Below are 25974 nucleotides of genomic sequence, written 5' to 3'. Positions count from 1 at the left end.
GATTGAGGAACCATCATAAATCTTCCTGGGTGCAACTTGTCGTTAAATATGTCAAGAAGTGTCGGCCACTGGGGGTGGCAAAGGGGATATTCCAGATATATTCCCTTTCGCTATTATTTTCAGCTTCTTCTTTCCGTAAAAATAATCAGAGAAATAAAGACAGGAAGAATGACCAAAGGGGAAGAAAATTGAGTACTTTCTGGTGGCTTCTGTTTATGGACAGATTCATAATGTCAAACAGATATATTCTTCTCGGAAGCATAACCAAACCAGCTGTAATGTTTGCAGAAGGCAGCCCATCACTTAGAATAGAGTCCTCATTTCCACAGGGAATTCAGAAGCCTGCACTGACTGCAGTCTGGAGAATTGGAGATGTTGTTGTCAGAGATCAGCAGAGTGAGGAAGCTCCCTGGGACAGGAACACTGGAGATTCCCCAAAGTGGGTCATGACTGGGACACACCCTTTCTAGGGATCTGGTTTGAGGTCACTTCCCCAGGTCACACGAGTTAGGCCTGAACAAAACATGGGTTGGCTTGCATTTGCATTACTTAGTGACATTCTCCTCTGTGTCAAATTAATCTGAAATCAGTCTCAGTCCTAAACAGACAGAAGGCCCACTATTGTCCAGCTAGATTTTGCTCCGTCAATATATTTTAGAAACTATTAGAGGCAGTGCTGCAGAAATACACTCTCCCAAACCATGTATTTGTGACATAAGAGGTGAATTACTCTTATTTTAATTGGAAAAGCTTTTGTGGTGTAAGCTTCTTGTTGTGGAGACAATTTCTTAGTGCAGAGAGAAAAGAGATAAGTGCACCATGCTTGGGGACATAAATCTCTCGTTAATCTAGTAAACATTGTCTTAAGTAGGGATTCCCAGGGGCTCTCTCAGCACAACATATATTGCAAATAAGCATTTGAGAGAAGCATTGATATTTTTCTACTTGGACCAATTTGTACTAAGATGGAAGAATTAAAGAAGACAAACAGTTCTTTAATCTTTACTTTGCAGGAAAACGGAAACATAAACCACTGACAAAGAAAATGCCATTTGCTATGCAAAATTGTCCTCTGCGAGATTAAAATTCAGTATTAGAAGTTAAAAGGCATAAATCAAAGTGTTATATTTCAAACAATATAAGACATATCTGGAAGTAAGGAAGCAGGAACTTCTTTTAGCTTTTACTTCTTTTCAGTTGTTTCCTTACAACTGCAGTTTAAAAGACCCAGTTCTAATGGAAAGCTTTCAGTGATTATTAATATGCAGATAGTTTTCTTCTGATGATATTCTTGCCTGTTTTTTTCAGTTGAGTCTTATTGGGTAACACAATGTTTAGCAGGAATAACATATAATCTGTTGACCATTAAATCAGCTGAGTATCTTTTGTGTTTCTTAACTTTTCATAGTTTTTAATGTAAAAAAACCTCTGTAAATTTTTAATGTAGAAACCCTCAAAATACATCTGTACTTTCTTCACTGTTGAAAAGTACAAAGAGTGATTTCTTCACAATAAAAAACATAACTAATGTTACTAATCTTCCAAATGATCCATGCATTTCATGCCATCACAATGAATTTGTGAATGTGGCTTTCTGCAGTATGGTATTGGAATGGCATGTGTATGTTGATATTTGGTGTTTTGGAGACCCTTAATTTTTATATTCTACAACAGTTCCTTATTCTGTGTATTTCTTACCTAACAATTTTTTAATTTATTCTTATGTTTATAATTCCACTTATAGATGCAATGATTTTTGCTGGGATCTCTATTTGGTATACCTGAATCTGATTTTACATATACACCCATAAAGGTAAAAGGAGAGAAATATAATGGAAAGCCTTTTGGTCCTTTTCAGTTTGAATTAGTTTTGAGCTTCTTATAGCATCATAAATTCATTTGTCATTTTTCTGATACCATTTGCAAACACTAGCAATCATTTTATTGCAAAATAAAATAAATCATTTCATCTACAATTCTAATTGTTTTTGAAAAATTAAAGTAACAGTAAACCTATGCTAGAATACCAGAATACCCATTACTCTTGTTTTTAGGAATAAATCACTCAAATAACATTCAGATTTTGTAGGAAGTTTGGATTCTTGGTGTTTTACATAGAGTGAATTATTTCTTAGTTAATAAAGTACAGTATTATTCTAAGGATAGGAAGCAATTAATTTTGCCAATGACTAATGCAAATGATGTGTAAGACTGTTCTGCTGCCCCATAAAGACATGCCAAACATACCCTTTTTTTACTTCTTTCTTTCTTTGATTAAGAAAAAAAAAAGGGGGGTCCACAGTAATGACCCAGTTTTTGTTTATTAAGTCTGATCTTCATGTGACTCAGGTGAGTATATAGTGCATTGAATGAAGTTCTGCTAAAAATTTGTATCAGTTGGAAAACTTAAAATTTATTTAATTTCCTCCTTCCAAGCCCCCCTACCATACAAGATATAAATTCTGTGCAACACCATAATTTAATGAATTTAGTAGAAAAGATGAAAAATCTTCTCAAGGACTATATGCTTACTCCTTTTACAAATAACAAAGAAGGTAGTTTTAAAGGCAAGAGAAAAACCCAGAAAAAAAAAGATTCACCTAGTGTGTGAGAAAATATCATCACCTCTGTATCTTGTGTTTTAGGTTAAAAAAAAATACGTTTTCTGCTATACAAGTCTTATTTTCCCTCTATGAAACCCTCTATAGTTTTTCAGCTCAGAACAAAAACAGGGAGGTAACACCTCGCATCCTAAGAATTAAAAATAATATTTGTCATTCCTTTCTCCTTTGCTCAGATTCTGTATCAAAATTTAGTGATGACACATTGCAGATACTGAAAAATATTCAGGGCAGTAGGATAAGGATAAAAATTAATGTCTTCTTAAAATAAGAAAGTTTTCCTTCTGATTTCACATTACAGTATAACTGCACAATACCTGAAGCTGTTCATTTCTGCATTATCACTTTGTTCTTATTGTGCTCCTCAAGAAATACATAATGCTCTCAAAGTTGTTTCAAAGAAAAAAAAAAAGAAAATGCTCAAAATTTCTCAGTTTATATAAAAATCACTCTTATCAAAGAGCACATGTTCATTTCTATTCTAAACAAGCAATTCTTTGAAGTCAGGTTAGGAACATTGAGGCAGTGGGAAGCCATTTAATGTCATTTTTTAACGTACCAATCTACTTATTGGGTTTTCCTTCCCCCCGCCACTCCCCCAATAAATTAAAATTTGACTGTAATAAAGGAAGGGTACAATATATTTAATGTATATTTCATAGCACAGGGTGTTATGAACAATGAAAATGCTAAAAGTCTCTTTCCAACTTTCAGCATTTAACTGTAAATAATATAAATTCAAGCAAGTTAGCTAAGTTTCTAGCTAAAAATAAACAAACAAAATCCAAAGAAAATGCCTGTGTTTTGTTGTGGGATAGAGTAATCCTGGACAGACATCTGCCACTGGCACAGTGTGCAGTTTCCTTTTACAGTAAATGATGTTTCCTTTGGGTCCACTGAGGAAAATGTTGGTGGAACAGAATTGCTATCATTGCAGTGGACAATCCTCGGTGGGAATGCATCCAGTTTAGTGGTTAGAACAGGATTTCAAGCAATGAGTGCTGTAAAATAACTACTAGAAGGACTAAAACCAAAACCAAACAAAATCAACACAATTACTAGAATATTCTTGACTTAGGGAAGTTTTCTAGAACAGATGCATAAGCCAAGAAATCCCAGTTTAAGAAATTAACTAGGCTGGTTGGAGAATTACCCTGAACAAAATGACTGAGTTGCCAGAAAGAGCATATGAGGAATTACGGCAGGAATTGGGAAGGGTGAAAACAAAATAGAGGGGTGCTAACAGTAATCTTATAATTTTTATGACCTTTAATGAATTTTTTAATTAATTTTATATGATTTTATGTGTTTTTATTCTACAGCTGCATTCCAATTCTGACAAAGGTGATGGATCAGTCAAATACATCCTTACTGGAGAAGGGGCAGGGACTATATTTATTATTGATGACACAACTGGAGACATCCATTCAACCAAAAGCCTAGATCGAGAGCAGAAGACACACTATGTACTTCATGCCCAAGCTATTGACAGACGGACAAACAAGCCACTCGAGCCTGAATCTGAGTTCATTATCAAAGTGCAGGATATCAACGACAATGCACCAAAATTTACAGATGGACCATATATTGTTACTGTGCCAGAGATGTCTGAAATGGGTAAGGAAAACAAACTGTGCTATTCAACAATCTGTTAACAAGTGCAAATGCCACATACTGTTTGTCAAAATTACCATCACATCATTGAGTGTATGTTAAATATATTTGAGGTAAGAAGAGATAAGAAGACGTGATAGAAGAAGACGTTACTTGTAACATTCATAGTAAGAAAACAGTATGCGCACACTCATACTGGCTGTAAGAGGAGAGTCACTCTTAATCTTGAATTCTTTAACATACATTCTTTGGCAAATTGTAGTTCCAATTCTAGAAACAAGATCTAATATTAATTAATCTAATTAATTAATTAATTAATAATATTAATCTAGTATTAATATGTCTTCATTCAGCTCCACACTTCATGGCATTCTCTTATGTCTACATGTGCAGTCTTTGCAATTCACAGAATAAAACACGAACAGTAGTTTCCTAGATTATTTTAGACATATGTTTATTTATGAAGTTTCTTATAAAGTGAAGTTTAAAAAGGTACCAAACTTTAGTTTTCCTTGTTATATAGTTCAGATATTCTTATTCATTGAGGTAATACGTTATGCAATCTGTTTATTTAATATTTCTCTGGTGCTGAAATTAGTTTATAATTTTCCTCTAATAGAATTGCCAGCAGAATTTTTTACAAGGACAAAAGTGCAGTATTTCTGTGAGTAATATCATAAGTCCAGGACAATGCAAACAATACATGTTTGTGTGAATTACTACAGTGAGTGCATAGAGCTTCCAGTAAGAATATTGTGTCTCTGTACAAAACCTCTTCAACTATCTTTGATAATTCACTGTGGCACAAAGCTTTACTGTTGGAGTTGCTGTTCATTTCAGTGTCATCTAAGCTTTTATCTCAGTTATCTCCCATTACACCACAGGCTGTCTTAATGAGTAATTCATTTCCTTTACCAACTGTTTCCAAAAATGCGTAACTCCATCTTTCTTTGGTTTTCTTTGTCTTTAATGGAAACAATTTTAATTGATTATTTCCTTCACCATTAGAGGCATTTTATTTTCTGCATTGGAGGAAAGATAGTGGATGAGAGATCAATATTATCTTCAAAATCAAAAGTAGCTAATGTAATGATTTTTATTTGTTTTGTATTTATTAAAATTTTATTTTTTTTTTATCTTCTCAATATTGAGAATTCTTACATAAATGTTAGTCATAATTCTCCAGTAATCAGAATCTAGTATTACTATCCAGCTACATCATACATGGTACTGTTTTCCAAAAATTGATTTGAATCGTCTGGGATGGTGTTTTGTGTTTTAAAACACAGTCGATCATGGTAAACTAATGAAGTTTTACTGGTTAAATAGAAAATTGATGCCTATGTTTTATAAATCAAACACTTTACTGGTTGTACTTGAGGCAAATCATGAAAATATCTATTCCACAAAGCTTTTTTGTTGTGTGAATAAATCTGAATTTTCATATGATATCATACTGACATTCTGCTGTAGGTATACATTATATTTTCATTACAAATTTATTATCTCTATTTTCTTTTTTCTCCTATTGATTTGTTCGTATTTGTTGCATTCTGAAAACATTTTTATTGTCTTTAGTCTCAGGAAGACTAGTTCTATTACTACTTCCACAGGATACATTCTTTGTGTCAAATGATGGAGATACTTCTGTCACTTTTATCAGTTCTATAATTAGCACAGTTTTTTGACATTTAGCTGTGGAGTCTATACCTAACTGAACTTGTTAATGTTATTCTGTGAATTTCTAAGGAAGCCACACTCGGAATATTTCTTCTGATTTTTATATTATCATTTAAAGATCTTTCACAGTTACTGTGTCTCTGCAACAGTTCCCATATTACGTGGCATTAGTTTTGATCGCCATTATTTTGCTTAGGTTCAGCAGCAGGTTCTTGTTCCTCAAGAACATATATAACATATATAGGACCTCAAGATCCTAGCTGGTATTTTCCCCACAAATTGAACTTAATCTAATTGTAAAAGCTGTAGGACCTTTATGGCTATTCTTCAAGTTTTTTGTCTATTTTTCAAGTCACTGACAAGTAAGTACAGGAAAGTTTTGTTTATTGTTTTGGCAAATATTAAACCACAGATTTCACTGCAACATAATATAAACATACTATTTATGCTTTATGTACTATTCTGGGAGAGATGAAAGAAAATGTCTATTCATTGCCTTCAATGAAATTTTTCCCTAAAATTTGTCTCAAGAACCAAGATTTATATCTGAAATTATTTCTTCTGTACATTAAAAAACTCAGTTACATTGAGATTTCTGTGGTCTGTTTTAAGGTTTAAGAAAGTCATCTATGTAATTTAAAATAAGAATATTTTCCAATCAGTAAAAGACTTCTATATGTGTTAACTGTCAGCTGCAAAATGAATGAAACATTCCATGTTAACTTTTTACTGCTGAGGTCATTTAGAAGTGAGACTAGATAACCTCTCGGTGTCCCTTCCAACCCTAACCATTCTGTGATTTTCTGATAAGAAGAGTATTCCAAATAAATTCTACTTAAGAAATTACTAGGCACAGTAGATGCTTCTGAACTTATTTTGAGAGTATTGCAGTATGAGGTAGTCATAATTTCAGATAATCTGGAAGACAATGCTGTCTTCCTATATAACTCCGATAAATACGAGTTTTATTAGAAGTGCCTATTTAACTTCCTGTGTTGTAAAACTAAATTGTATTTTGTTGACTTGATAGTGTTTTATAACAGTACTAAGAATTACCTTGGTTAGACAGAGAATCCCTGTGTTTATTAAACTTCATCTTTTTATAATTTATTTTAAGTTTTTGTTCAATGTTGATCCATTTGAGATTTAATAGTACAGACAACTATGAAAAGTCATGCATAAAAATTTGCATTCTCAACAGACATATTTTATGAAACTGCCTCATTAAACATTAAAATTTTGTCTTCAGAGAGACAAGTTGCAATATTCCCTTTCAGCTTTTCTTTGAGATGTAACTTCACAAAATTTTTCTTGCAAACTGCTTTTTAAAAAATAGAGAAAAAACAGATGGAGTAATTTTTAAATAAAAACACAATTTAGTTCCCCAATTGAATTTTTTTTTACACCAGAAAAAAAGACAAAGCTTATAAAGTTATGTTTAGAGCATACAGACATGTTTTGCAGCTCTTTATAATGCATTAACTAAGAAAACAGAATGCCCAAAATGTAATCTGAAATGTAGTGGGAAAGCATATGAAATGGTAGTTGAATAAGCAGAGACTCCAGTTGCAGGGGAAAAGTATTTTATTGTCTAACTGGAGTGACATAATTCTTTCATAGGAAAACTGAGTTTTTCTTGATAGGCGCTCACAATAAGCTAGTAAAGAAAGAATGGAAGGTATGGGTCTGATGTTCATATCTCTCCTGTGGTGCTGGAGAAATTAGACCCTTATCTTTTGTAGCTGATTACTTTTTTTTTTTTTTTTTTTTTTAACTTCTTAACATTTAAACTAGCAAGAGAACAGTTCTGTGTAATTCTCCATCTAAATCTTCATTACACCTAGCAGGACAACAAAAAATGATGCTGCATCTAAATGATACAAATATATCCCAAACTGTGATTTGCCTGTTGTGCAGATGAACATGAATGATGCTAGCTTTGAAAGGACTAGTTGGAAGGTAAAAGTACCCTCTTTGCCTTTTTTTTTGCAAGGCATTCTAACCTGCAGCCTTTCCTTGGTGCTCAGGAAAGCAGGCAAGAGTCGGGCAAAAGGCTGGTATGGGGATATCTTATAAAATGCTGAGCATGCTTGTGTGAGACAGTGAAGAAGTTAAGATTCTGAAGCTTAACTCCATATGAAGCTAAACTCTTATTCCACTGAATGAGACTTTGAGATGTGGGGTGGGAGGTTGTGTTAAAATTTGTGATTCTAAGGGTTCTTTTAGGTAGGAAGAGAACACTTTACCATTATTCAATACTAAATTGCTATTATCAGGTGTTTCTTGGGAGAGAGATACAGTTGCATTAGAAAATCACTGTGACAAATTTTAGGATACAATGGCATTCCATTCATCCTAAAATGACCTGTCAGCTGCTTTGTGAGATGCTGCCTTTCACTGGTTCTGTTTCTTTTCTCTCACATCAATGAGTTATACAAGCACTAAGATTCTTTTAAAATAAGGAGAGAAGAAAGTCTTCAAAGAAGGAGGGAGCTATGAAATCACAGTATTTCTGATATTTTCTTCTGAAATAGCCAAAATATGTTTATCGAGTTCAAGACATATCTTGATAACCTAGAATTCTGGGGGAAAGTGCTATTGGAAACTCACACGGCTGGTAACTGTTTTCCCAGAAAAAGGAAAAACTACAGAAAAAAGGTACACAGGTTGCTCAGCATTCTGGATAGTAAACTCTGGTAGGTGACTGACTATACTAATTGAATAGATATGTTTTTGTTTTACGCAACTAGAAAGTAAAATAAAATCGTTGTTCATCTATAACCTATAAATCTTCAGTGATTCCACAAGGTTGAACCATACAAGTTCCTCTCAAGCTAGGAATTATTTACAAACTGGGCTACAGAAATATATCATTGCAGCATTCAAGTGTCATAGACTAGTAGGGGGAAATGTATGTTCCTGGAAGTGATCTCTTATTCTATGTTTAGATAGCAAATAAATGGGGCTGAACTTATTCCTAGAACATTTTAAGAAAAAAATACACAAGCTTTAATTCACATTTGTTTACCTTTCAATATGAGCACAAATACAGTAGTTTAGTTACTTTTAACATTAACATCTGAATAATTATGAATATACATCTAGCCCCAGCTTGATTTTATTACAACATTCAGTTTCAAAGTCATCCAGGTATCCTTATACTTGGTTTGTTAGTACATTTGCCTATGAGACTGTATACATCTGAGCTTTTTGGAGACCAGAAGTCACTGTATTTAAGTATGCAGACATATTTGCATACAGTTTTACTAAGTCTCCAGTAGAGATACAAAGAGCAGCTCTTGGTGTGCACGTTATCGTGGTACAAATGAGTGAAAAATTTCTCAAAGAGGGTAGAAACCAAATCTGTGAAGGTTTCCATGCTTAGTTTGCTGGACCTGCAGTGAAACTCCATGATTTTACATAAGTCTAATTCAAGTGTACACTGAGAATGTGCACATTAACAAATGTTTCTGTGAAATAGAAATTGATCTAAGAGGCTGAATAACTGGAATTGAGAAACTGATGTCCATGCTGTATGTATTTGTGAAATCTTATTTTAGATTAGCTCTTGCCTGGTCTCTGAGACTACGTGCCTATTAGCAGTCAAAATAAATCTGATGTGCTGCTAAAGCACATCTCCTGGTTTAGCTTCATCTGAAGAAATCTAGTTACCATGCTCCGAAACGGTTCTATAAGGCAAATCAAAGTGCAACAAGTGAAGGAGATCAAGGGTTTCAATTCAAAGACATACTTCTCCTCTCTACTAAATGTGAAATTGAACACCCCAGAGTGGATGCAATACTTCAGTGGTTAATTTAGATGAGAATCTGCTTTCAGATGCAGATTTATGTGAGAGCAGCCTGTTCTGTTATTATTATGGTATTTTAATGCTGAACCAAGGAGCCTGTAGAAAGCTGCGTCTGCATAAAGATAAACAAATACAGTGAAGTCTGAGCCTTTATTAAATTGCAATCTTACACTTACTGATTTCTTATGGGAAGTGTTTGCAAGTGATAGCAAAGATTCATCATTACATGCCTCGAAAAATACACTAAAAAGAAAAAATCACTAGTCTCCATTTCTATCTGTGCACCATTTAGGCATTTTATTTTCTCAAAAGGTTGCTGATAACTTATCCCACCTAGTGATGTGCTAGAAATTTTTATTTTGTTCTTCTAGTTGTTTTTATTACTAGCATAAAAATAATTGTCTTTTGAACTTATCTTTCTAATTTGCATCCCCAGCAAGGTTCTAAGTAGTTATTTCCAGATCTTTGATGCCTTCCAATAGCTAGATTTTTTTATTAATTTAGCAACTTTTGTTCATTTGGGGGAATTTATACATATTATTTTTTATACTTAAACATTAATTTGTATTGTGGATGAAGATAATCTTAAAGTCCATAAATCTGTGTTATTTAGAAGTCACTATCCAAGTTTGCAATCTATGTGTGTGAACATATGTAAACATGCATGCTATATAGTTACTATTTATGTTTACATCTCTGTAGTTTCTAAGTTTGTACAATCAATTTACACATACATACATAAAGATTTTTTTTTTTTTCAAATGAGTGTAACTATTTTTCCTTAAAAAATGATATGATGATAACAGTTAATGTTATTAATCTCTCCATTTTAGAATGTGAGGACATTAGAAGCTTTTTTTTAAATGTGTTTGAAAATATTTATCAGAAAATTTTATTTATTGCAAGTTAATGTTTATTTTCCTGTATACACAGGTACATCTGTTCTACAGGTGACAGCCACGGATGCAGATGACCCCACATATGGAAACAGTGCCAGAGTAGTGTACAGTATTCTTCAGGGACAGCCATATTTTTCTGTTGACCCCAAAACAGGTGGGTATTTATATTTCTGTTGATATGACTTAGCCAGTATGTTTGAGTTAATGAAGCCTGGCAGGTTAAATGTGATGTACACAATGCAGATATGCAGACTGTTTTTTCTTAGTTTTTTTTGTAGACTGCTTCTTGCTTTAACACTATGAAATTTATAAGTTGCTATGTTTTGCTGAGTACTAAAATGAGCCTGCTGTGTACAGAATTAATTCTGCATCATGTCATGATGTGAACCATTCAGCCAAACTGGAATAGCACTCTTTCATCTTTTCAAGCCTCTGTTTAGGAAGTGACTCAAGTATGCCTAACACATTATGATTTTCAATGGTTTGTTTTGCCTGAAGGATAGGCTTGGGAGGATTATTGGATGTGTGCTTCAACACATATACCAAAATAAATTGTTACAATTTGTGGTTTTATACAACTGCAGGATTGCCATTTAACTGAAAATTCATTCTGTGATTTGAGAATAGTAGAATGAACTGAAATATTTATGTTTAAACTCTATACATCACCCTTTTTTTTTTTTTCTTTTCCACAAAGTGTAAGTTATGTATAATATATCCAAACTGTTTTAGTTAAAGAGAAGGTAAATATCTTTTGGGGATGGGAGTAGTTATTAGTTTGTGATTTTTTGCAGAGGATTATTATGATAATGATATTAAGATGATTATGCATTTTTAGTGTGTATTCGAAGTCTTCAGTAATTAGAAAATATAATTTAAGAAAGTATATTTTTATATAATTTTTTTAACTGTTTTTCCCCTCTCTATATCAAAGCTTTAATACTGAGGGGGAAAATTAAACACACTGAACAGAAGTTTCTTGGCTTGTGTACATTGATCTCTTTGGTACTTGGAGGTGTACCTGGTTTCATTACAAGAGAAGTGTATCTGTGCCAACTCAGAGAGCTTTGAGGTTAGTGCTGCTTTGATTAGGAGACCAAACTCCATGACCCTCAGAGGAAGGTCTGTCTCAGCCTAAAATGTTCTATACATTCGTGAGCTCATGTTAGAAGGGCCTAGAATGGAAAATCAGTGGTACAGTCCTCATGCTCTCCTTGCCTTTATGATACTTAGAAATATAACTTTAGTTCATATTTCTAAAACAGTTTAGGCACTCTGAGGCAATGGCCTGCATTTTCTTCTTTTTCATAGTGGTATAGAACTTGTAGTCTGGAACTTTTATTCAGTCAGTGAAGAGTCATAATGGAAATTTTCTGTATCAAGTCTGTATCACACAAGAAATAGTACTGTTATAATGAAACAACAGATGGTGGTGTATTTGCACTCCTCGAGCCTTAGATTTGACAGGGATTTAATAACTCTTTTTGAACTTTAACTCTTTTTTATATTTGTCTAGAGTATGAAAATTATTCTGATACCATATTCTATGAAAATGTGAAAATTAGGTAAATAGTGCAATGGTGAAAAAACAGGAGAAAGCTTTTTGCTTTTACAAGTTGCCTTTTTATAATTGTAGAATAGCAGTTAATTTAGTTTGGCATGATAAAATGGGAAGAAGAAGAATATTGGAAAAGATGGGGAAGTCTTGAAGAATAGAGTTCCTCACTATGAAATTTCATTTTGAATTTTTGGGGTTTAACATTCATTTTTTAAAACATTTTAAAATTCTTCTGAATTTGCAAGCATTTCTGTGACCTCCTTTTCCTAATACCTCATTTGTTCAATTCCAGCTCAACTATACTTTATGTGGAAGTCTTCTGAATTTACACTTAGATACACAAGCTTCCATTACAACAAAGGAGGTCCAAAAGAGGGAAAAAGGGAAAAAGAAAGATCCCAGCATTAATGACTGAATGTTGTTTATGAAGCCGAGGGATCTCATAGCATGATCAGTAAAGTTTCTTGAAAAGATCAGAAGCAGACATCAAGCTCTAGTGTCAATACTCATCTTAAAAAGTCTGATACTTCTAGTTTAGTACTTTCTACACTTGGTTTTAAACAATATCTGACGACTTTAAAGTTATGAATTTTTAGAAACTAAGGTTAGAATAGTTTAAATAAGATTACAGAATAAGGCTATGGAATTCATACATTTAAAGTATAATAAAGGAAAAGCACCAAATTCTGAAGTAGGAAAAAAGTGTTCTTGGCAGAAAAACATCTTTGTCAGCTTATCTAATAAAAAGGCTCTTCTCCACATATCAAATTTGGGCAGAGGTGCAGTGCAGGGGGAGTAAAACCCCCTGTCCTAAATACACTGGAGTCTGAACTCCTCCTAGGTTTGACCCAGAACAGCCTCAGCCCTATGGGCCAGGGCTGAAACCCATCATGAGGAATCAAAAGGAGACACTTCTCTGATCACCGTTCAGACTGAGAAAGCTACTGCCTACAGGGCTATGGGACACATAATGAGATGCAGACAAGAATAGGATTGTGTAGACTTATTCTTGGATATCTAGAAGGAGGACCATAGGCAGTGAAAGGGACAATTGAGATGGAGTGGGGAGGGAAAAGCAAGAGAAAATGGAGAGGGCCAGCAATATGCTAACAGGTGTCACTCAGCACTATTAGCTGGCCATGCCCTGTCCTGGATCAGCAGTCTGTTCTGTGTTTTAATTTGCTCCATATTCTAACTCTCTCTTGTATGCATGTGTGCGTGGAGATTTAAGTGCTAGCAGCTGGAGCAGGGCAATGAGTCAAAGGGGTCTGTGTGTCTGGTGCTAGCAAACTGGAAAATACAGACTGTGCATGTATTACACAGGTGTCTATGCCAGTATGGTATTACTATAGGGTCTCAGGCTGAAATAGCCAGCAAGCTGGATGAGTGGTTCAGGTGATGGATATTCATTTGGCCAAAAGTCCAGACCAGAAAGCTCAGGAGTCAGCTGTTGGAGGATCCAAGACTGATTTGAAGCAACTGTATGGTATGTGAGTTGAGAGCCCTGTTTGTAGCTGTGTACCTCTGTGCATGAGGCAAGGGGAGACCAGGGGGCTAGGGAGCCAGGAGCCAGCTGGATGGCATTGGGAACTAAGGGCCCAAGGCGTCCAGGTACTGTTGCTGGATGTACTCAGTGTGTAAGGGTGTGGGGGATCAATAAGTGTGCTGGGTTGAGTGGAGATGTGTGACTATGTCCAGGATAAAAAGGGCGTCTGTACCTGGAGCTGGAGGGCAGCTTCAGGCCTCAGAGTTGAAAGTCCAAACGGCACCAAGTGCAAAGTCCAGCTGTTGGCTTCTGGATAGACCAAGTACGGCAAGTTACAGGAGAAATCCATGCTCCTGTATGCTCCAAATATGAGTTTGTGAGTATATTTTCAATTATAAATCATCCTTCTTTCTGGTCACCTGGAGGAGAATGGGGTGTTTGTGCTGTTTGTGCTTGAGTGCTGAGCCATCCTACTTGTGTGTAACCTATTGTGTGTTTCATCTGTTATGTGCCTTGTGGGAACACCACTGGGCCTCACATTGCTTCTAAAGTATGGATTAAAAACAGGGAGGTGCAGCAACCTCATCTCCATCAGGCTACCAAAAATTTAGTTTATCAGCTGATTGGCTCTAGGACCTGTGTTTTGTTTTGCTTTCCCCTAGGGAAATATTGTGAATGTTCTGCATGGAAATTTGCTGCAACTACGTAATTTTAGCTGTGAATGTCAAAACTATTTTCCATGCATAACCTAAAGTTTCAAGAATTTCAAAATCCTTTGATATTGAATGGCTTTCTATTAATTGCTCTGTATTTGTTTTTATTAAATACTTTTGGTAATTAGCTATGCTATAATACTCCATAATTAATTAATTAATTACATTAATTACATAACTAGTTATGTAATTAATAATTAACTGCAATATCCTCTACTGATTACTATTTGTCTTCCTCCCCAACTGCAGTAAAACAGTCTGTTGAACTTTTATAAATAATAATGTACTAATAATATTGGCAGAAAAGAGGGAAGGAGTCAATGCCTAGATCTTATGTGTATGTGCAAAGATGATGCATATAGGTATTGTATGTTTTCTTAAATCAAAATATTCAGGGAACCCTAGAAAACATGAAATTTTATATTTTTAGAGTATCATTAACTTCTCTGTAAAGAGAAAATGAAACAAAAAGCAAAGTTATCAGTGAACAGTAGAGCAGATAATTTATTCAGATTCTTAGTGTTTTAATACGGTTCTCCCTTCTACTCCCACCTTTCCACATATATATCCCCCCACCACCTGTCTTCAAACTTTGAGCATCTTTTGGAATGCCCAAATACACATGAAGTCTTTTCCTGGGAATTTGAACTGCAAATTCAATATTCTACCTTTCCCAAACCATGAGATCTTTTGATCCATAAACTTGATCTAGGATCGATCCTTGCTTGTTCTTTGCTTCTGTCAAGTGTGGCTCATCAAACGGCAACAGCCAATATTTGACTGGTAACCCAACCCCAGGAGCTCTTTTCTTTTCTGAGGAAACCTCAAATTAGACTATGTGCTTTTTGTTGCAGTTATAACAGCCCACTTTCTATTGCTACAGGCTTCAGGAATGAAAGTTAAACCTGTAGTCCAGTTCCACTGCTTACATGGTAAATCCTGTCTGGAGTATGTTAGTTCTACATAGCTCTTCTCAGGTACATCTGTCTTTCTGAACCAAATATACAGAGTGAAGTAATCTGTAGGGCATATGTCTCTTCAAATTAGCAGCTCTACTGCAACTATTATAAAATAAGAGATAAAACCTTCATTCATTGCAGTTTTGAATTCAAGTGCAGACATTGGCAGGATGGGAAACTAATTTGTCATTGAACTGAATGTGGAAAAAAATGTCAGGTATTTGTATTCGTATTTATAATGTTCTGCTGCAGCAACAATATTAGAAAGATCTTAGTCATATATAATATTGGTTTTTTGGTTTGTTTTTTTTGTTTTACTTTAAGATATTAAATAGAAAATAAACATGTATTTCTATTTATCAAAGAATGTCACTGCAAATTAGTCCAGGCTAATCATGAAGTGTGAGAGACGAGTGTCAATTTCCTTCTGCTTTCTGTCTGCACAAGATATGAGCAATAGCTTCAAGGATCCCTACAAGAAATTCACTGATTATCTAGTTTGGTTCCTGACTGAGGGCACAATACAAATGGTAAATAAACATAGTTAATGGCTGAATAGATGCTTCCAAACATAGAGATGAGCCTCGTAAACACCAATTACCCACCCTGGAAGTTTGAGACTTTTGTCCACATCTGTAACTATTCTTATACATTTTTAAAAGTTCTTGGCCATAGTTCCTATTGAAATGGCAGATTTTGTGGCATTATAATAATTAGAGTGTAATTTTAAAGTTGCATGTGTACTCCTCTGCAAAACAAGAAAAATATATTGTTTATCAAGTTATTCAAAAGTTTATTACCACTAAAGAAGCATGAATACTTAAAATATAATTAAGTAATTAATCTACTAAAATGAAGTTCTTCTAGTGGTGAGATATTAATTATTAATTTAATGAATTAAGGCCTACTGTATCTCCTTATAATAGACAAGATAATTTATATTGATATAAAGACAAATTGTAAACTTTCCAATTCAAAAAAGAAGAGCACTCTTTTCATGTTTTAGTAGAGCAGCCTGTCATGGTATTCCAGATAAGAATCTACTGTCCTAATTGAAATAATGATAGGATATTCTATGACCATATGTCCCTGTATACATAGAAAATCATATCAGTTAAGAAAATAATTTAAGAAATCAATTTCTGCCACTTTCTTGAGCAAGCATCTTTATTTTTCCTATTAAGAATTCTTACTTTTTTTAGTTGAAATGTCTTTTTCAGTGACATCTGTTTAAAATGAGCATGTTTACTGGGGTTTGTGATTCCCTGCTGAAATGCAGGTTAGTTCATATTGGACTGCTAAGTGAATATGAAAATGAAGTGTGTTTAGCTATCTCATTCCTTTCTGCTCAGAGGCTCCAATATTATTTAAATGACCTTACAATGCAAGAGCAGTGTCTTACATAAATTGAATGCTTCTGCTCTGGAGGAATACCTTATGACTAATAAGGTAATAATCCATTACTAAGACACCACAGCCAAATCCCAGGTTCCTTCAGTGGTTTTAAAGTGAACTTAACCTCATCTATCATAGTTTTTGGACATAGGCTTTTAAGCTGTAGTTGGACACCGTGCATGTAAAGGACAATGAAGCGGTTAAAGGGTCTGGAGCACAAGTCTTAAGAGGAGCAGCTGAGGGAGATGATGTCCTGCCTGGAGAAAAGGGGGCTCAGAAGAAATGTTATTTCTCTCTACAACTGCATGAAAGGAGGTAAAATATAGCAAGGTGGAGATCTGTCTCTTCTCACAAGTAACAAGGCATAGGACAAGAGAAAATGGCCACAAGATGGCCAGGCAAGGTTTAGGTTAGATAGCAGGAAAAAATTCTTCACCAAAAGGGTTGTCAAGCATAAAATTTTTCTAATGACACATTCTACTTGAGCTAGATAAGGAAATATCTGTGATGAAACTTCAGAATTTTACATGTGCTTGCATTGCAGAACACTTATTTATAGCTATTGGTGAAAACTCCAACTTAATTAAATGTGATTGGTTTTTATTTAGTATCAAGGGGAGGTCACAGTGAAGAATCAGTTTGAAAGTTTAGTTATTCTAATGAGTGATACATTTTTCTAAAAGCATGTAGGATTAAAATAATTTGATTTTGTGCATGGGTGCTGAAATTTTATCTTGAAGTTCTAAGAACTGTATTTCATATTCAAGTTTTCATATGTTTGATTTCCCTCAAGGAATTTCTGAAATGGTATAACAGAAATTACATCTCTAGTATAGATCTTTTCCAATGTCTACACTTCACTGACAAGAGGATCACTAGGAATTCAAAATAAAAAAGGAAAAGGTCTTACATTGTTTTTCTAATTCCACCAGGTACTGTATAGTGCACTCCTCCATTCCTGAAGGAACAGAAATATGTGTTTCATCTAAATACATTGTCATGAACACTTGTTTGAGAGTGTCATCTGTCAGCTCTCAGCTAAAAGTAAATATTGTAATGTCTTTTGCTTTCAATTTTAAGTAAATATTGAATTTTCTACACCTACAGTTTTGACACTTTCAAAAAAAACTTCTCTGAGCAATGGACATAATTCTCACAGTTTTCTTTTGTGTTCAAAATGTTGATATACTCTTACATTTTTCCCAAGAGTCATTCAAAGAATAACTCAGGCCATCAGACAGGCAGAACAATCTCCTTTGTTTCTTTTAGATTTCTAGGAACTCCATTTTACAGAGATTTTATAAAGACATTGGTACATGAGGACAACTAAAAACCTTGTTGCTTAGACCTTATTTTCCATTTTCGTGGAAACAATGCAGAAATGCTAATCAAAAATTAACAAAGAGGAAGAGCAAAATGTTTTGTTCAACCTAGCTCAGTTTCTTTTAGGGTGACTGATATTTGCTGGTATATCATCCCTCTTAAGTATCTTTATGCAATTTTCAGCACCCACCTCCAGGAAACTTTGTGGTATGCTTGCTGGAGCAAGTTTTGCAGGGCACAAGATGGATTGGTCACTCATCAGGAACAGTGTTCTGGCACTGTATCTCCTTGCTTGATACCTACCAACACTTTCTCTCCCAGCATCCATCATATAGTTAAAAATGACAAGTATGGGAGGCATACAAGCTGGGGAAAAAAGATTGTCTGATGTTCTAACCTTGTTTTTCTTCTCCTGTGAGATGAACGATGTGTTTTGGAGATTGAGTTCAGAAGCAGGGAAGAAAGTATTCCTTTTTTTTTCCTCTCTTGTTTGTTTCTGTGTTTGTTATTCTTTACCCATCTGGTAGTGTGAACAATTACTCTGGAAAAATCTTTGCTGCTTTTCAGCCACAAGTTGTTCTCAAATAAAAAAAAATAAAAAATCAACAACCACCCCTCCCCCAAAAAACCCCTGTGTTTCTGTATCCATGAAATGACAATTGGCAAGTTCCAAGATTACAATATCATCTTGGCTTCCTAACCAGAACTACTGTACTGTGTTCCTTTTGTTGGTAGACATGCTTTTATATATATATATATATATATATATATATTTTAGCCTTTCCTTTATAAATACACAGATATATTTTTCCACTTAAAACATAACAATCTCTTAATCTGGGCTAAGCCTAGTAGACAGCTCAGCCACACACAGCCTCTTACTTGCTCCCCACACAATGCAATGGGGAGAGAACAGGAGTGATACAAGTGAGATAGACATTTTAATAGGGAAGGTGAAAGTCATGTACACAAGCAAAGGAAAGCATATAATTAATTCACCACTTCCCATGGGCAGGCAATGATTTAGCTCTCACCAGGAAAGCAGAGCTCCACCACACATTACAGTGATCAGGGACAACAAATCCTACAACTTCTTCTTCTCCCCACTTGTATTGCTGATTGTGATATCAGGTGATGTGGGATGTCCCTTGGGTCAGCTCTTCCGGCTGTGTCTTTCCCAGCCTTCTCAATGGTGGAGTGGTGTGAAGAGCAGAAAAGTCCATGTTGCTGTAAGCACTGCTTGACAGGGCTAAAACATCCTTGTGTTATCAGCACTGTTTGTGTCAAATCCAAAACAGCACCATATGAGCTGCTATGGAGAAAATGATCTCTCCCAATCAAGACCAGTACACAGGTGAAGCACTGTTTTCATTTGTGTTGCCAGGCTGAAAGTTCTGAATGAGAGCAGTGAGACACATGATCATGTAGGATAAATTCTGTTGACTCATCCTTTACAGTCTTTCTCTTAGATATAAAATTGCTGTCTGTTCACCATTTAAAATCTTTGGTTTTACTTTCTATTAGACATTGGAAAAGATTCCTAATCTTAATGTGTATTAGGCTTGGCTTTTCATACTTCAAGACATTCACATTTTTCAGAGGTACTGAGGGTTGTAAGGAGTTTGATCTATTTTAAAGGTCTAAAATACCATGCTATATCTATTAGAAAAGTTAAAGATCTTGATATGAGGAAAGCATTACATTGCAAGTGCCTGCAAAATGTCTGTTTTTCTAGAGTAGAACTATTTATAAACGTGTTTATCTCTGTGTCTTTGAACTTTACACAAGGGATATATGAACCAATCATTTAAGTTCTCTGTTTTTAAACAAGGAAGGCTTATTCATCCAAACAAAGTGTAAAAATTATATGTGTGATAAAATGTGTTTTAGGAAAAGGGAATGAACAAGACTTCACATAAAGCAAATAATACATTACTTTAATTTTTTGCTGAATTGGGATGAGAATCAGGACGCTGACTCAAAAGATTAATGCACTAGACTGTTAAAAGGCTATGCCCCAAAGGACCAGTCCACATTGCCAATAATTTTACAGAGCAGTTTTTATTGTTGTGGAACAAGGTGGTGGTATTGTCTTTAACTCAGCTAACAGGTGTCCTTTTCTAGACAAGAGGTTATTATTTACATCTCTAGTTCTAGAAGAATCACCCAGGCTTTGAAAAACATTCTCCCCACACACACCCTTAAAGTTTTGGTGGGGGAACTGAAATGTAGATATAGACCCAGACATTAAGTTGGACTTCACAGGGGTGTCCTAATTCATACTTACCTTTCCTTCTTGATCCTTATTTCCCTTTTCCAGCTTAATTTTCCCTTTTGCAAGCTGTTATGGATATTGCTATACTTGAGGATAATAATTTCAGAAATGCAGCTAAAGGTGACAATGAAACCTTGCAGTGGCAGTGAAAACGAGTCAAAGTGTCATGGAGGTTCTGTTCCAGGGGGTGTTATCTACCAGTTTGGTAATGTTAAAATGCCTGCTTATGGTTGGTTCTACATTGGTTATATATTTTTTAAGTACCCCAATTTCTTGCAGTTCTGGTTTATGTTGTTTTATGTTTTTTGGCTTGTTTGGGATTTTTGTTTTAGGTTTTGGGGTTTTTTTTCAGATCTATTGTGTTAATAATGTTATTGCTTTAATAATAAGCTCCAGAAAGGTTACATTTTTATCTTTCATATTTTGATATTTTATACTAATTAACATTGGAGTGCCAAGACCAGTAGTTGTAGACATGTGAAAACTATAAATATAGAACTGATTGAGGATACTGTTTTCTTTGACATAATTTTTATTAATATGTTTATTTTAATTTTTGTGATGCTCACAAATCTTGTGATTTTAAAACATAGCTCTCGGAATTATGAATTATCTACATTAGATCAATAAATATGCATGCACTTGGTTTCCCATCAGTCTCATCTCTTAGAACAATGCATGCCTTTTCAGTTACAATTTGAATAAATGTGTCTGATAATATCTTGTCTTATACTAAACCTATAGAACAAAAAACTAGTATGATGACAATGATTTTCCAAAGATTATGTATAAACACAATGCTTTTCAAGCAATCTTACCCAGCAAAAATAATCCATCTGCAGCTGAGATGCCTCCCAAGAAAAACTGAACAAAACTTTATAAAATTAACACAACCTCCATATCTGTTGCCCATCTATGTGAACAAAGAACCACAACATATATGGAAACTAATTTTATACCAGGCTTACAGTGTTACCAACCAAGATGACATTTGGGGACTGTTATAATTCAGTTCATATCTGACAAGAAAGGAAAAAAGAAATTGCTTTCAGAAAACACCAAGAAACTTGTGATCTCTCCAGGAAATTCAACATTTGCCAGTTGTGTGACACCATTTGTCATCTCCTGAACATTCAACTTTACCACCTTGACACCATCAGTGCCTGTGTGAGTGGGGAATGTGAAGCCTGGTAATAAAGTTACTCCATTTCTCTTAGGTGGCGTCCATCTTTTCTGAATGTGCTCCAGAGTGGGTTTTCATTCCCTTGCTGACTATATCAAGCCCTGGAACAGCAGCAAAAGCAGTACAAGTAGGCTTGCCCTGGTCCCTAGGCCTGAAGATAGGCTCTGATCAAACACAGTTACCAGCAAATTTACTTCATATCTTTGTAATTGCCTTTATGAGCTGCCCTCATATTTTTAAAAAGAAAATTTAGAAGAGACTATAACAAAACTTCCTGTGACTCTGTATTTCCAGAATCCAGAGAAGTCTGTTTGTTTTGTTTTGTTTTGTTTGTTTGTTTTGGTTTTTTGTTTGTTTGTTTTGTTTTTTTTTTGACATCTCTTTGCTTGCACCTACATTCTGCGGCTTGATTTGCGAATGGTAGCATGAGCTAGTTGTTTGGTTTGGTTTTGGTTTTTTCCTAGAGTTAGATTAGTCAGCATGTGTCAGCCTGGCTGAGGTGGTCTGTCCCTGTCCCCAGGTCCTTGCCCCCAGGTAGGTGTCAAGGCCTGGGACTGGGGTTGCTCCAGTATCCCTGGCTGGAGGTGGAACAGGCTGTGTCTGCCAGGCACTGCCATCACCATCCTGACATGACCACCTGTCACCTGGCCCCTAGAAGATGCCAGCCTCTCTGGTGTTCTGACATTGTTGCAAGTGTTGTTGTCAACAAAGTTCTGTAAGGTGGATGTTTTTCTTCACATTCTAAAAACCATTTGCAAAACCAATCCCTCAGTCAAAAAAAAAACCAAAACCCAGAGCTTTTCAAATTTGCAGTCAGTACATTCCTTATGCAATATTTTAAGAATTAGATAAAGCCCCTGAAAATTCTGACACTGGAAGAGGTAGAAGCAGATCTGTGTTCACTACTCACTGCAGAGGAGTGAAGCTCAGTCCGCAGTCTGTAATTTGGGTCCCTAAGGAAGCCTTTTTTTTTCTTCTCACATAGTTTTTTCTTGTTTTTCTTTTAGTACACGCTTCAGAATTAAAGCATGAATTTTTTATTATATTTATGACCATGATTCAATATTAACGTATTCCAAAGTTGCTGATCTTCTTTCTGTTTCCTTAGCTATCCCTTATTTCTTTCCTATTTCCTTAGCTAGTGTTTCTACTACATAGTATTTTCATAACATGCCTATGGTGTTTGCAAGGAAAGGTTCAATTCCATCTGTAACACTAGGAAAGGTGCAAGAAACCTGCCTGGAATTTGGTAAAGTGCTTTCACTCCCAGAAGCAGATACAGCTATCATGGGAGCACTCCTAAGTGAAGAATATAGATTAAAAGAGATTTTATTCTCTCCCAAACTGTTCTTTCAAAAATACATTTTAGATCAATAGATTGCATCTAAAAGTGTTCAAACAGAAAATGCAACAATTCCCTATACATCTAACCACTATGTCAGTTAGACTTCACTTTATTTAAATTGAAGACAAAAATACAATGAAGGACTTCAGAAACCAAGGCTGTTTCTTCCTCAGAAATCTCTTCTATTGTGAAGTTTTCTCTACTATCTTTGTCTTCAACATGAAATGGCCATGGCTGGTAACATAGTATAGATCCTTTCACCCAAATGGATTTCCCAAACCTAGGCTTTAATCCAATTGTAATCAGTTCTGATTAAAAGTTAATTTCATAGTGAAATGGATTAAGCACCTGTAAAAATAACTGCATCAGTGAAAGAACATACACATGTGTTTACTTGTGTAATCCTTTGCATTTTCTTAAATATTCTTCTGTGCTTTAAAGAGAAATCCTCCATTTTCGAAGGGGTCATCTTTATGGTAAATATCTGGTTTACTTTGCCATTTTGAAGACAATAATAAAAGAGTACTGCTTTAAATTAGAAAAATCAAACAAAGCTTATCTTGTTGTTTAACAGAACTTTGCACTCCTATACAATCACGCTTCTGGATTTTTCCTCATTATCCTCTGTTTCAGTAAGTAGATTAGAATTGTTTCATGTATGATACTATCTCCAAGAGATTCTCAGTAATCCTGATTGTGTATATTTACTATTGAATTTTATGATTCTGAAAAAAATTGATTTAAAATACCATATCTTTTTTTAAATTACTCAAAAGTTTTTCTTCTAATCTCAGATTTGAATAGTGCAGCACATTCTCTCAAGAGTTTCAAAATTCTCTGGTAAAACAGCAGTTGCAATATATGCTGAGCTATTAGAAGTAATAAAATACATTAAAAAATTGCAATTACACATATCTTCAAATTATTTTTTGTAATTGCTGCCACGACAAATTATAAATTATAAAGCTATAAATTGCTGATGTAAAAGCCTCCTTTATGAACTATCATGAAAGCGGGTAAAATAGTTATTGAAAAAACATTTTTTTCTTATCCTGATAGATTACTGTTACACTATGCTAGTGTTAAAAATTTTAATATACATTAAAGGACAAAACTCCTCTTTTTTGTATTCAACATGCTGATTTGTTTATATTGAGACATCATCTTCTTGTTCAGCTAACATACTGTTAATTCTGGAAACTAAAAGTGAATACAATGCAATATGAAGTACTTGTAGTACAAATGAATTTGTCTTGTGTAACAGTTTTTAAAATACTGTTTCTTTACATAGGTTTTGGATATACATCATTCTTGTAAATTCTGTATTTCTGGTTTTCTTCAGGTAGAATCTTCTTTTTTGCTGATAGTTTTTCCATTATAAAGATGTTGCAACTGGATTTTTTAATCTCAACTGCTGAAAAGAATTAGGAAAATATACCTAAAATTAACATCTGTTAATTTTAATAATTTTTGAAACATCCATTTCTGGAGTTCTTCTTTTCAGAGAAGAGTAGATGTAAAATGATTTTTTTTTTTAAAAAAATGAAAATTTAAATATAATCACTTTGTCTGTGACTTTTTGGTATGGGGTGAAGAGAGGGTGATAAATATTTACCATCCATGTGTTTCTCTTATGATGTATTGTTCTTTAAAGATAGGAAGAGTTATAAATGTCTAGTTTCTTATAGGAAAGGCCTCCAGGTGTACGAATTTTTTACTGGTTTATATGTCAGATACACATTACCACCAAAACAAACACTGAGATACATGGAGGTGACTATTTTTCTTGACCTGCTAATCATACAAAAGGTGGAAGACCCATATATTTCATTTGAAAGTAGATTAATCTGACTTCACAGGAATTTTGTCCAATTGCCAAGACTTTAGGAATGCCCTAACCTCCACAAACCTTTGTTGTGGGTTATCTACTCTACTCACCAAGTACTGCGTTAGGTTGCCTGTCAAAATCTAATCAGATTTTTTTCTTCCTGATTCATTTTCAATTAATAATACAACCAACATCTGTTGCCAAATGACAGCCACAGCGTTGTGGTATTTTTTTCTTTTTTTTCATTATGAAGAGGCTTTCTTTCTGATGGGAATCCTCAGGTGAATTTCAAGGCCACAAAATTAAAATGTATTCATGTAGCTTCTGACATGAATATGTCATGTTATTCTGCTTCTTCCTAGGCAGAAGCAGAATAACAAATCAAAACCGAATGTACTTTACATTTTCTCCTAATTCAGCCATTTTACTTCAAAGATCCTAAATCATTAGGGAAAATTTTATTTTTAGTAGGACTGTACTACATGGTAAGAACATAAGATGCAATAGAAGTGGTTTTAAATTCATGTTAAGTTTAGGATTTTTTAATCTACCTTACATTTTCACTGCATTACTATGTATTGTTCATCAATTTCTAGGAATTTTGCACCATTCATTTTAAGAAAATAATGTCTCTTTCTAGAGCATGAGTTGAAGTACTCATTGGTACAAATATAGAGAGAAAAATATTTTTTTATTACAGGATGTAGGACTTGGAAGTACATCCAGACACATGCCTTTTTCAGTATTTGCAACTTTTGAGGTACTTCTTAAAACCCAGCCGATGGTGTTGGCCATGATGCAAGCTGGCTATGGCTCAAAAGAATATCAGAGCACCTGACTCCAAGAGTGTCGCAGTTATCTCAATTCAGTTTATATCTGGGGTTTTCCCCAGGATTCACTCAATTTACATAAGGATGCATAAGGATGCATAAGGATGCATAAGGGTGCATAAGGATGGTCCAGCATATTCTAACCTGTCAGTGTCTGCTGACCACATCCGTTTGTCCTGTCCTCAGGAGCAAGCAGAGTCTGAGGGCAGAGAATTGTGAAGGGACCAACCAGCCTTTGAACTGGTGTTCTCTGCAGCTGTGGGCTTTTGTGAACATTCTCTGCTCAGAGATCTTGCCTGGTACATGGTGAACAGAAGAGCAAAAAAAATCTTTTTCTTTTTGCCTAGTAAAAGTGGAAAGAGACAGGTCATGTTCAGATCATCAATTTTAAAGGTCTTAAGATCATCAGTCTTAAAGGTCTCCCAACCTACATGATTCTAACATTCTATGTTAGCAT

General features: G+C 34.7%; 1 protein-coding gene across 12 annotated transcripts in view; it reads left to right on the top strand.

Moving 5' to 3' along the window:
- CDH18 (cadherin 18) overlaps positions 1-25974 on the top strand; it is a 438213-nt gene that overhangs the window by 302713 nt on the left and 109526 nt on the right. For all 12 annotated transcript variants that reach the window (XM_023922139.2, XM_086898493.1, XM_086898437.1 and 9 more), the window contains 2 exons: positions 3944-4238; positions 10657-10776. In XM_023922139.2, coding sequence (XP_023777907.1) covers positions 3944-4238; positions 10657-10776 — 415 coding nt within the window. The remainder of the gene's footprint in view (positions 1-3943; positions 4239-10656; positions 10777-25974) is intronic.

This window comes from Cyanistes caeruleus, chromosome 1 (genome assembly GCF_971803275.1).
Source record: "Cyanistes caeruleus chromosome 1, bCyaCae1.hap1.1, whole genome shotgun sequence".
NCBI classification, from domain to species: Eukaryota; Metazoa; Chordata; class Aves; order Passeriformes; family Paridae; genus Cyanistes; species Cyanistes caeruleus.
The sequence above is the reverse complement of the archived record's forward strand: the minus strand, read 5'-3'. Positions and strand labels throughout refer to the sequence as shown.